Below are 14310 nucleotides of genomic sequence, written 5' to 3' on the forward strand. Positions count from 1 at the left end.
TTTTACAGCACAGTCCTTGAGATTTCTCTTTTATCCTTTATTTTTATTCCTCGTATTTATCCTTTGTTTTCTATTAACAATTCTTCCGTCATTCTTTTGCAAATTATGGGCTCTACATGAGAATATCACAGGCTTGGCCATTTAAATTGTGAATGTGGGAGATTTGTGGCGATGAAATGCTCCATTCGTACCATACTTTCCTCGGGGCAACGCGACGCCAGAAATTCACTTCAATCTCTTCGCCGGCCTTCAAATTCACAGGATTCTGCAAGAAATAGCACAAAACTTTTGCCAGGACTTTTTGCTTTTTGAATAAAACTCTTCTTTTTTTTATTTGAATTGTCGTCCAGTAGAAATTTTTCATTTGATCAATATTAAATTTTCTTGCGAGGATATTTTATTCATGCCAAATTATTGAAAATCTAATCTAAATTCATTGCAGTTCAAAAAAAAGTCAATTTATTTATCAAAATTGAACTAAAAAACGCGTTTAATTTAATTAGACATGCCCTTGTATTCCTAATATTCTCTTCAATTTCAAGCTTGACCTTGTGAACATATAGTGAATCTTTTTTTTTTGATTGGGCCTAAACTCAAAGTGGCAAGTAGCTTATCTATCTAAAGCCCTAAGATTAAGTTCGGGACACGGATTTAACGAATTTGCTGAATCCTACATTGTTATATACTTTATTTCTCTCGAGAATTCTGCATGTAAATAACTTTTTCTGTACAACTAAACGTATTATTTCAATTAATTTATCTCAAAAAGCACAGATAATCCTAACCGGCTTATGTAGGTGAGATTCTTAACGTGATCTAACTCGGAATGCATGCAAATTCAATTTAGAGCTGAAGTTGGGGGACGCCATTCAGTTATTTTGAATCAAATTCGTGAAATTAAACAAATTTTGTATTTAAACAAAAATATATCAAGGATTTGGATGGACTGACAGAAAAGTGATATATGGCTGAAATGTAGACCAGAATGTTCTCTATAATTTTGCCGTAGAACTTGATCTCATCGATTAACCCATTCCTTACCATAGTATTATAGATCATACGCAAATTGCGTGATTTTAGATGATTTATTCCAGGGCAATTGATATTCGAATTTCTGTCGATAATGGATTTTTAGTTACTTTAGTCCTTCTATTACTTGGAAAAAATAGCCCGACAGAGATGGGAATACATTTCGCTTCGCGTGAAATCATGCAAAAATTTTGCTCAAAATGGTGGACGGAAAATACGACATCTCGTCGAATTTGTTAATTTTGCCCTTCATCCTCTTTCGTGATTTGAATTGTAGTTGCCAATTTGTTTTCTTGGATTGCTACTCTATCTAAGTCAATAGAGTTTGTAATGATTTAATGTACAGAATTTAAATTCAGTGACCGTTAAAACGTGTATTTGAGGGCGGCTACCCGCGCCCCCATAATGGATAAAAAAAATTTCTTTTCAAATAATTCATCTATTAATCTGTAGAAAACTAATCCCAAAATATGAACATTCTATCTCAAGTATTTCTGATACATTGACTGAATGGGTTAATCAGAAACCGAGATAATCGAGGTTGTTTGTTTGTGAACTCGTTTTTTCGACCAGAGCGCCCCAAGTGTTCATTTGATGAACTTCAAATATATCAAAGAATTGTTGTATTTTGTGAAACTTTCCATTTAAAACCCTATTTTACGTGTCTTGGTCGAGTAGAAGTAGTCAAATTGGCATCTGAGTGGTTTCAAAGCGTTATTATAGGAAAAATCAATTTTTTCACACTTAACTCTTTCGCGTCATTAGGGTCATATATGACCCGAGGAAAAAACAATTTTTTTTTGACTATTTACATTAATTGAAATCTATCGGTTTGTGCACGACATCATAATAGAAGGATGTAAGATTCTTGGCTAATTTTCTCAAGACTCCAGATATTCAGGAAAAGAAAATATTTGAGATCGAAAATCACTAATTTCGAACTTTGTGAAATTACTTTTCTTTTTCAAATTTTTTTATATTTTTTTTTTCAGCAAAAAGTTCTTTAGAAACACAAAATAGAATATCCAAAGATTATATATTGCATATTTTGATATAATAAACTACTCTCAATTTTCCAGAAAAGCGTGCAGAATTTTCCGGGTCATATATGACCCTATGGTCCCCAAGGGTAACAGTGTTTTCGTCCCAAACCTATAGCGAAATGTAGTTGGGACATTGTTTTTCTTTGTGAAATGCAGGAGGGACATCTTGCTCCTGGACATTTCGTCTTATATCTGATGAATTATAACATATTTTGCAACATATTAGAGTATTCTGCAAGCGTCCCATATTGTGTAACTGTATTGTGTATGGATAAATATGTAGACAAGTTTATTTTTGCCAAATACCACTCAAAATATTGTGACAGAGACTGATCAAGGGATTACCAGGAAGATTCCTTGAACACCAGGAGTGCAGTGTTTATCAAAACAATCCAGTTTGCCATGGTTTTGGCCAAATTAATAACTTCAAGCAAAAAAAACTCTTAAAAAGCCCGTGATATAGATTTTGAAAATGGTATGTACACTTCCATTGAGGACAATAGGGTCATATATGACCCGGGGTTTTTCAGAGTTTTCACGCAATGGAAAATTTTTTCCTCTCTGAACTATTATATTTGATCATAAAGCATTAGGAAAAACTCAATTTTATATGAATTCACTTGCTGAATAAAAGTGTGACGCGACAGAGTTAAACGACAAAATCAGACAGATATCGTGTTCTGAGCGGAAAATGATGTATGGACGAAATATAGACACAAATGTCCTCTACAATTATGTCGAAGTAATCATCAAAATCGGTTAAGTATGTGTCGAGATAATTGAGGTTATGTGATATTGAAATCGGTTTTTTGACTGTGGCGCCCCAGGTGTTGGTCCCATGAAGTTAAAATGTTTAAAAAAATTGTAGCATTTAGTGAGATCTTTCGTTTAAGCCCTCTCTGATGAAAATCGGTCAGATACAACCGGAGATATGATTTTTTGAATTTCGTGAAATTTGACCCCTCATATCTCCGGTTCTATTATAACCACAGCGCACTTACGCACCATTTTGGAAACGTCCTAAACTGGACTACAACATACTGAAACTTGATTAACTTGCACAAAGGAATTTTTGAGAAAAATTAGTTTAAATTTCTATGAATTTTGACGCTATCGCAGCGCCACCTGTGATGAATTTTTGAAATTTCATCTGAAAGTGCTCATCGAGACGAAACCAAAAACCCAAAATTTAGGTCAATATGTTAATTAGAACCGGAGATAGAGGCCGGTCAATATTCGAACTTTGACCCCTTATAGCTCGGGTCAGGGGTTATCGACCGACTTAAGTATTTTTTTGTTTGATAGGTATAATCAGCGGCTACAACATACTAAAATTTCAGCCCGATGCACAAAGGAATTTTTGAGTTATTTAATTTAGAAAATTGAAACATCTTCTTTTTAAAAATAGCGCCTCTAGCGGTAGTTTTCTGAATTTGTGATGTTAGAAAGGGAAGTGGCATTAATTAATTAAAAAACGTAAATAAATGTACAATAGTTCTCGAGATATTTCAATTGTCATGAAAATTAAATTCTTATGAATTTCACGATTTTTTCAACTTTTCTCGAAATCTATTCAAGCAATTTTGATCTATAATATTTACCATCATTTTTTAGAGCTAATTCCGTAGACCAAATTAAAAAAAAAAACTCCGCCACTTCAGGGAAGTGTTCATGGTCAATCCCAAGGCGCTTAAATCTTTCTCTATTGATGTACTGAATATGACCATATACCATCGAAGTTGTGATCTCTCAATCCGAAAAACTAGCTCTTCGACTCTTAGTTCCTCACGAACGGCTACGTTCCTCACTCGATCTCGACGAGTGATTCCCTTAACCGTTCGGAGATACCTCATTTCAGTTCTACCGCCACTGACGGTGGACACACAAAATTGTGATATTTTGAAGAGTTGTAAAATATCACGAGACCTTTCACATGTACCATTGGCGATCAAATTTGGAAAATTAGAATGAGAGTTATGAGCGTTTTAAGATTTATTTTTTTAAAAAGCAGAATTATCTTAGGGCCCAAATTTTAACAGTTACATGACACACCAAACTTTGAGAAAAATACATGCCATAAAGGATGAAAAAATAAGTTTTCGTAGTAAGGTAAGGGGCTGTATGTCGGCCACTTAAGGATGGGTTTTATGAAAACTTATGTAAAAGGATATTTAATTTGCCTGTTTTGATCAAATTTTCACCCTAAGTTGTAGTATAGGGTAAGTGTACCAAATTCCGGCCAGCTTGCAATTTCGGTCACCTTTTCTGTTCCTCGAATTTCCATGAACTTTTAGATTTTACGTACTCGAGAGATTATACAATGCAAAAGAATAACAAAAAATGTAGTTTCGACAAACGAGATAACGTGAAAAAGATATTGGAAGAATTCCCGAAGTGCAAGGAACTATGAGAATAAAGGTGGCCGAAATAGGGCACCAAAGCTATGCCTATATTTTTATTCATTTTAAAATGTTTTAAGAATGATTTTATAGTAAATAAAGACAGTAAACTCTTTACAAAGTTCTAAGCAACACTCTTTTAGAAGAAAGAATTAAAAAAAAAAACATTTTGAATTTAAAATATTACATTTCAAACTTAAGACTTTGACGCTTGCATGCAACTATGCCGAAATTTGGCACACTTACCCTAGATCTTTGTCCATCTGATTGTACACTTTATTTGGAGATAAAATAATTTTAGATTATTAAAAAATTAAAATGTTTTAAAAATGTAGAGTGTTCCTCAATTCGGCCACTTCAATATAAGCGTTTCTCTACTCGGCCACCTGGGGTTCCTCTAGTCGGCCACCCATTTTTCAAATTTTAAAAGCCCGTAACGTTTTTACGGACTAGAAAAGGATATTTAGAAAGAAAGAAAGAAAACCTTTAAAGAATAGTAATTTTAAGAAAACAAAAAATTGTAAGGGAAAAATTCTTTTTATTCTTTTATTTAGCCGGCCGAATTGAGGAACATGGCTTTATTCACACCTTCACATTTAAGACAGAAAATTAATATTTTTATCAATAATGAAAATAAATTTATTGCACAGTGAGTTAGTTAAAGTTCTCAACTTGCGGTTTGACTCAAAATTTGACTGCTAAAGTAATCTGTACAGGTAATAAATCGAATAACTCTTTGTGAAAAAATGTCGTGAATATTATAAAGAACATCAAAATATGCTGAAAAATGACCAATATTGCTTAAGGTAAATTTGAATCCTCTGACTTTTAATAATTTTTTTAATGTTTTGTGTCTAATTTCATTTGTATTCTCGGTCATTTGTGTTATTTATACAATTATTGACCTTATGATGTTATAAAACTCCTGGAATATTATTGCAAAATTATATAATATGAATAAATAATTCCACCGGCCGACTTGAAGAACACATAGTGGCTGACTTGTTAAACGGCCGACTAGAGAGTACCTTACCTTAGTCCAAAATAGCAGTAGAAAGTATATAATGGATCCAGCAGTTTTCAACTTAAAAATTTCAGCTTTTATAGCTTTCAAATTAGCAAAACCGCTTTAAGAAATTGAAAAACAATCATATTAACTTTAAAATGAAAATGCAATGTGGAACAACATATTGGACCAAAAATTTCACCAGAGTCAAATGAAAAGCATTTGTATATTCTATATCCTTCCAAAAAGAAGATGATGCTCAATATCCTTTTACCTCAAACAACTCAGAAACATGCTGTTATATTTTAAAAAAGAATACACAAGAAAAAGTAATACACTTCATTGAACCACAGAGAAAATGTCTTCTCTAAAAGCCTCAAGGCAAAAGACTTAGATAAATGTTGCACTTCGATTTTTCCATTTCCTCATCGTTTTACTTGCCAAGTGTTTGATATTTCCCATGATTTTTTTTTCCTCAGTGAACTGAAGTTTCTTCCGCTATGCCATTTTTGGTCCTATTCCGTGACATTGCCAGGAAAAACTTTGCAAGAAAATTGAAAATTCTGAACTTGAATAATTAATTCTATCCTCTTGCAAAATCTCCACAAATAGAGATATGTTAATTGAATTTGGGGCTCTTGCAAGAAATTATCTCTACATATTTTCCTAGAATCATCATCGGAATAGAGCATGATAAATGCTTGGATAAATGTGGAAATAAATGTTTTCGCCCACTCACAAATGCATTTTCATATAGGGTTTCTGCAGACAATTTGTGCTGATAAAAGGACGTTTTGGTAAGGATTCAATGTTATTTATGATGCCTCATGTTCATGGTCATAAACGTAAATGTAGGGAAATGAGTTAAAGATAACATATAAAAAATAATTTTTGTTTAAAGTATTCCACAAAAAAATAGTAGTATCTTGTAGAAAATGAAGTTTCATGTTAAAAGATCTCTCTAAAAAGGGGTGGCAAAGCGTCCCAGGCTTTGCGAAATGCTCGAACTCATGGCTTAGATGCTATACCTCAAAAGTACTTTCGCATCATTTACCGTTTACCGGTACTCAATCGATTTGAATCGATTCATAAATCACTCAATAGATTCCACAAAATAGTTTGAAGAGTAATAAAAATTATATTCGAGCAAAAATTGCTTATCTGTAAATAACCGGTTCAATACCGGTTTACAACCGATTTGAACCGACTTATAAAAAACTCAAAATATTTCCCAAAATACACTTTACGAGTGTATTCAATTGAATTTCGTATAAAAAATATTTATCGGTTATGAACCGGTTCATTACTGATTCAAAACCCATTGGAACCGGTTCAGTTTTATAGGAAATTCCAAGATCTTTCCAACGACCCCAAACATGACCCCATTCGTCTGATAAATGTGCTCTTTAATGTCTTTTTAACCTTTGACCTTGAAAACCCGTTGTTAGGAATGATTCAACAGTACTTTCGTCTAAGGACGAAATGTCCGCCTGGGTAATCTCTAAAACATATCCAAAGATAAAAAAAAACATCGCACGACGCGTTTTCGAGCAATCCCAAAAAAATATGGTTTTGGAGGGGAAGGGGAGGGGCGGGGGAAAAAGTGGGGCATGTTAACGATCCTTGGGTCTACCTATGGGGGGGTGGGGGTTCCTCGAAGGTTCCAAGTCGCTATCTCTAACCGATTGGCCTCTAGAACTGGTGACAGCCGGACAGACGGACAAACAGCGTGTCGATATTTCTCAGAAATCGTCAGAAACGTGAAGATTTGTTGACAAAAGTAGTCTCCGGGGGGTGGAATGTGGAAATTGGGGGGGGGAGGGGTGAAAAATCGAGAAATTATATTGATGGTTCCAATTCATAGTATTCTACCTCAGAATGACAACTTTTCAGGACAGCTATTTGAAGTTGGTGATTTCCTATACTGCCTGTGTAATTTTTTTCGAAAAAATGGAATATCCCGTTACCCAGTTGTCGGATGACTACCAAATTTTCACGAGTTGCAGATCTTGTTCCCAGGAACAACATATCTCTCGGAGTAATAAAAGGCTAAGTCGACTTAGCATAGTATGGAATGGAGCCGTCGATATATACTGCTCTCTCCGAGGAGTTCGAGCAGTAAAAGGGACAACAAAATGTCCCGCTCTTATTTTATCTTAATCGTTCTTGATCGGCTTATGTGGGTTTTTTTAAAAGTTCCAAGTTGCTATCTCTAACCGCTCGGTCTGTATAGGTTCGACGAAAACAAACAGCGTGACTTCTTCTCAGTAGGGTAAATTAAGCTAATTCAAAACCTGCTCCAAATGGAAATTTTTCGCTACTCCAAATGGAAACGTCATTGTTTTTACGATAAATACAGTACTAAATTATTATATTCATATATTTTCTATACCACAATTTCATTATTTAATTAATTTTGCTCCAAATAAAGCGAAAATCCATTCATATTCACAAATTTTACTTTGTTAATTTCTCAGAAAAAATAAAAGTGTACCTTTTCACCATCGAATTTTTCATCGATCGACCATATTTTCCAATGGAAAACACAATGAGCCCGATCACAAGTAGATTTTGATTCTCCAATAGTGTCTTGGATGAAAGGTAAATGGAACTATATTTGCACAAAAAGTCGTTGAAGTTCGAAGAATTCAAATTCAATTTCGAATTTTCATACTAAATTTTCGAAAAAGATGGGGAAAATTTATCAAATATCACACTAAAAAGCTCGCAAAAGAGTTACTCAGTGATTATGGAGTGATTAAGTAATTGGACAAAAACAGTAAGCGTCGTTGTTCTGTTTTATTCTCTCTCTCTCTCTTCTTTTTATGTTTTTTGGCTGTCAGTCTGTTTTATTCCTCACAACAATATGAAGACCGTCACATTTTGACACTTGAGCACTTCGAAATTCGAACAGGAAGTATCTCAGTCACCTTGCGGAATTATCTAAAAGTAAGAAAGTCTCTTTTTTGGATCTTCAAATAGATTTTCGAATTTTTCAAGATCTACTTCTGTACGGAAAGAATGGGGTGATTGTTATTTATTCGTTTTGTTTAACATTTAAGTAATATTTCTGGCTAATTTTAGTTAAATTAAGTGCTAATATTTATTGTTAACGGTACGTGAAGTTTTCAAATGAAATATTTACCTATTTCGTGAACAAAAAGGGTTTTTCTGAAGTGTCTGCAAATGCTTCAATAGGAAACCCCGGAAATATGATTTTTTGGAGAGATTTTCTTATTGTTTTAGATGGAAAAGGAGAAAAGACCAGGAATAAGAACAAATCCTGCACTCAAGAGCAACTCAATAAGGTTTTGGAAGCCTTTCGTCGCGGTTGCAGTTACTCTGTTTGTCTCCAATTAGAAACTTTCCCTTGTCTCCATTTGGATTAATATGTTTCCAATAGAAGCATTTTACGCTCGCGTATTTTTCTTGTATTTAAGAATTTTCCAAATTATATCTAAAGAATTTTCACTAAACACTGGCATTCTAGAAGAGTCAAGGAGTAAATGTTTGTAATTCTTTTCAGAAATAATATGAACTTAATGTGTTGAATCTTCTGACAAAGTTAAAGCGTCTGGAAATGGTTTTGAATTAGGACATTTACCCTAATTGTCTAATTCATGAAGATACCACAAAAACCAGTGATAAGCCCAGATAAGCTTATGATAACTGAGATTCTTTACAGGTGACTTCGAAATGCGTGCAACTCGGGGAGCTTGCAAACTCGGAATGCATGAAAATTCGATTGCCTAGAGGCGGTCTTACCTGTTAGAGGATTAACTGCTTAAAATGAAAGAAAAGGAGGCGTATAGAGAAGGAAAGAAAGAAGAAACTGTTCAGCACTCAAGGTAACTATTCTTTCCGTACAGAAGTAGGGTTTAAAAGCCATTCGAAAATTTATTTCGAAATACTTTTGCACTTCTCATTTCATCCGCGTGGTGGCTCAAAGTATTTCCTGTTCGAATTTCGAACTGTCACAAGTGTTATTTTTTTTTATCAGTGATGAGTGTTTTAGTAATAAAATTCAGAAAACTGGTGAAATTATGGCAAAGGAAGTAAGAATTAATGTGAGTATATTATAAATCAAATAAAATAACTTTAGGGAACAGTATCCAAGAAAAAAATCCTTATATTATATAGTCCTGCTAATGAGCCTAATCACAAGTAGCTTTTGATTTTCCAATAGTGTCTTGGATGAAAGGTAAATGGAACTCTATTTGCACAAAAAGTCGTTGATGTTCGAAGAATTCAAATTCAATTTCGAACTTTCATATTAAATTTTCGAACAATATGGGGAAAATTTATCAAATATCATACTAAAAAGCTGGCAAAAGGGTTACTCAGTGATTATGGAGGAATTAAGTAATGTGACAAGAACAGCAAGCGTCGTTGTTCTGCTTTTTTCCTCACAACAATGTGAAGACCGTCACATTTTGACACTTGAGAACTTCGAAATTCGAACAGGATGTACCTCATCCACCTTGCGGAATTATCAAGAAGTAAGAAAGTCTCTTTTTTGGATCTTCAAATATATTTTCGAATTTTTCAATATCTACTTCTGTACGGAAAGATTATGTATGTCCATATATATATAACTCTCTGAACAGATATCCCTCTCTTTCCTTCTCTATACACCTCCTTTTCTTTCATTATTCCTGTTCTCATATTAAATGTGTAAATAAGAGTGAAAAAGAGACTGCTTGTCAGTAAGTTAGACAGAGATACCAGTATTTTTCCGCAAATAGGGGGAACTGGGGTAGTAGTAAACAGGGGTAGTTGTAAACACTGTGATTTTTTTTCATTAATTTTAAGACTCCAGAGGATAAAACCTATAGGTATTCATAGATACCATGGGGATGTATGTCCACAGATGAATTGGTCAATAAAATCCTAATACTTTAAAAATAGAAATAATTTTTCCTGAAAATGTTGATATTTCGATTATTTTGATCATTTGGATTTAGAGTTGGTAAATTTCAAGAAATTTCATGAATTTCCGCCTAAAGTAGGTGGCGACTGCTGTGAAATTTCTGAAATTTTTAGATTTCCACATTTGGAACCACTGGAAATTAAAAATTGTGTAAAATAATCAAAATGTAGCAATACCAGTTCTTCCCTACATCGATTAGGATTATATTAATGCATTTACTAGAGAAATTGAGATTCTCATTATTTTAAAAGAATAAATAATTGGGCAGAAAACAGTTTTTGGGTAGATGTAAACAGGCAATTTCCCCGTAATTGTAGATGTCGCGAGTGTAGAATGAAGGCAAAATATTTTGTCTTCTTCTTCTTCATTTCATTCGTTTGACAGTTGCAATTCATGGTGGGAAATTTTTCGTTGTCCCGCGCAAAACTTTTTAGGAAGAAAACGCAGAAAATACTCTTAATTTCTTTCCTATTTCTAGATAAAAAGAAAACTATAAGAAGTAGAATATTTACGTTAGTAGAAAAAAAACGCTAACATTTTTTTTTCCAATTTCACAAAATGAGTAGGTAAAAGAGCGGGAAATTGACCTTCATGCGAAATGTCTAATTCATTGACTACGAAAAAAATTGTTGGCGCTGTGTTCAATAAGAAGTCACATGATGTCAAAATATGGGAAAAATCCATTGAAAAATGTCTTTGATTTGCATGCTTTTAGTTTTTTTTTTTTTTTTTGCTATTTTAGTTATTCTTTGTAAAAAGTGTAGTGATTTTTTGAAAAATACACAGTCTTTATATATCTCTTACGTAATTAAAATAATTGAAAGTGATGCAATGTTAATTTCAAGGGTGGAAAAAAGGGTGTTTACATCCTCCCCAGAAAGTGTTTACTTCTACCCCAGGGATTTTGTGAAAAGAGAAAAATGCACAGTGACACAAATTTTTTTTTATGGAAAACTCAATTGTTTTCCAGCATCCGCATTACCCTCGATGTATTGCCTATACCCAAGGGTAAAATATGAGCTAAGAAAAATTTTCCAAAAAATCACTGTGTGCTTGGAAAATCACCGCAAATTCGCATCTATCGAAAATGTTTACATGTGCCCCACCAGTCTCCCCTATATAGATTTTTATGCATTTTATTTTCATCAAATTATTGTGAATATACAAATTAAGATAGAAAATTCAAACTAAAAGGAAATAAAAAAAATATTAAATTCACTCACTTTTAGGCATAGTAATTGACGCATAAAATGTTCTATTTAAGTGGGAGAATTATTAGAAGATCGAAAAAACACAGAAAAGTGCACAAATTTGGGTGCACTTTTTCAAAAAATCTCTAAAAAATATACTTTATTTTCATCATAGGTTCTTGATATGTTTATAAGAGTTATTGAGGATGAAATTACGCGTCATTTTAGCTTTATGCGACTACCACCGAATAATTAGAACCGGAGATATAAATTTTTGAATTTTAGAAAACAGCAAAAAACTAAAAATAAATATTTAAAAAAAAATCTAGACGTGACCCGGACAAACAGATTTCATATTTGAGACCCTTAAATGACTCTCTAATAAGGTCTCTAACAAGACACCCAGAAAAAATTTGTCACACAGTGTTATCACACAGTAAAACCTTGATTTGCTTGGCTAAGTCTTATCAAACGTTAAGATTTATCAAATTAAGCAAAATGTTATCAATACTTGGAAATGAACCAAGATAGTGCAGTTTACAGACAGTTTTATGTGCACCTCATTCAGTGTAAAATCGACTTCCGAAGCCTAAAGTCACTAAAGAGAATTTATTAGATAATTTTCAGGTAAACTAAAAATATATTTCCCTTATTTGAAAAAAAAAGTAGACAAAAAGTGTTGTTGTGTTGTTTAAAGTATCGACAGAATGGAAGGAGAATGGATTGAAAACGAGCAGGACGAGTCGGGAGGATTTTCCAAATATTTCTGCAATGAATATCTGTCAGATGTCACCTTTATAGTCGGAAAAGAAAAACTGAAAGTACCAGGACATAAATTTGTACTAAGCGTTATATAGCTGGGTATTTCAATTGGTATTTTACCAACTGAAATTGGATGAATATGAATTGCCGATTGAAGACGTAACGCCTTCAGTTTTCAAAACTTTTCTGTCTTACATCTACGAAGGAAAAACGCAATTACACGAGGAGAATGCTTTCGATATCCTCAAATTAGCTGAAAGATTTGAAATTGAAAATTTAAAAGAAAAGTGTGAGAATTTTTTGATAAAAAGAATCACTTTAAGAAATTGTTTCAATTTTTACACTATGAGCAGTTTCTTGAGAGAAAATTCAAAGCTTAGGGAAAATGTAGTGAGATATTTGGAAAATCATTTTCAAATTATCGGACTGCATGACAGTACAGTGGAAAAATTCGCAGATCTTTCTTTGACAGAGGTAAGAATAATAGCTGAATTAGGAAAATTGAATGCTGATAAAATGACGTTGTTCAATCTCTTAATGACGTGAGCAGAATACAATTGTAAAAAACTAAGCATTCCTTGTACGCCTAGAAACTACAGGAAAATACTTTCTGATGTTTTCTATCAAATACGATTTCCAATCATGAAAGCTAAATGGATTTTTGAAATACTTAAAAAATATCCAAACCTATTGACGGATAACGAGGTTTTAAATATTTTGCACGATAAATTTACCAATGATACGAACAAATCAATATTTTCGTCTACTTTGAGAGGTGATTTATCAAATTCTTCAATAATTAAAAGTGAAGAATACGATTATAGCGGTTTTAGCAACTCTTTAACATGTTTTCATCAGTATTTACATGTTAGGAATTATTCTTCATGCGAAATGTCAATCCAATTCAAGTATAAATATCGCAGAATGTTACTTGGATTTAGATTTATTACCAGCATGGAGCAAGAAGTGAAAGTAACATCCTGTAATTTAATTAGAGCAGATCAAATTTGTAGGACAATCTCCACGAAATTAGGTAAATCAATTAGAATAAATTGGGACCACTGTATCCAAATGGTAATTTTTGAAAAAATAGAACAGCTTGCAGTCCCTATAGGTATAGATGAATGGTGTACTTTATATTGCAAATTCCATAAACCTATACTAGTGGTAGAACCAAGTTTATCTATTGGTGATTCAACTATTCTAAACTTAGGATTACACAATTTTATACCATTTCTAACAATGATTAATTAAAACATTAGGGCAAGTGTTCATAATTCTGGACACTCTGTGAGGGTAAAATTTGACACTAAATATAAATTAATTAAAATTATGGAATTTTCTTCCAATATTTGATGAAAAGGGGTGGCAAAGCGTCCGAGGCTTTGCGAGCTGCTCGAACTCCCGAGAAAGAGCTCTCCCTTATATATACCTTTTCGCAAGCTTTCTGATGTATAGAAAATTATTGTCGAATTAAATTTGTCTATAAATCACCACAAAACCATTTTGAAGTTGAAAATTGTTCAAGAAGAGGGTCTCAAAAAATCATTAATCTTTTAATTAATTAATTGAACAAATCGGGTGAAAATTAAGTTTTAACCTTGAATAATTTAAGATGTCGATTTTTCCGGTGATAGGTGTCTAAGGACGAAATGTTCACCTGGACTACCTCCATAACATATCCAAAAATGAAGGAAATCGTCAGGGCCAATTTTTATTAAAATTACAAAAACCTCATTTTTTGCCTATTTTTGGGGGATAGGGAGCGCATGAAGGGGTGGGGGGTAATTTGGGTAAGTTAGTTCGATAGAATGTATTGACATTGTGGGGAGTCACCGAAGACCGGAAGTCAATATCTCTTACCGGTTAGCAGCTAGAATTTTGCAAAGTTGAAAAAAAAAGTCGATTGTGAAAACTGCTCTCTCTTGGAGTTCGAGCAGTTAAAATGTAT

General features: G+C 33.2%; 1 protein-coding gene across 1 annotated transcript in view; it reads right to left on the reverse strand.

Moving 5' to 3' along the window:
- Positions 1-22: 22 nt before the first annotated feature.
- The window catches only part of LOC129799006 (protein arginine N-methyltransferase 5), a 36755-nt gene continuing 22467 nt past the window's right edge, over positions 23-14310 (reverse strand). Inside the window, exon 5 of the mRNA XM_055842572.1 lies at positions 23-265. Within this exon, the coding sequence (XP_055698547.1) occupies positions 113-265 (153 nt within the window). The 3' untranslated portion in view covers positions 23-112. The remainder of the gene's footprint in view (positions 266-14310) is intronic.

This window comes from Phlebotomus papatasi, chromosome 1 (genome assembly GCF_024763615.1).
Source record: "Phlebotomus papatasi isolate M1 chromosome 1, Ppap_2.1, whole genome shotgun sequence".
NCBI classification, from domain to species: Eukaryota; Metazoa; Arthropoda; class Insecta; order Diptera; family Psychodidae; genus Phlebotomus; species Phlebotomus papatasi.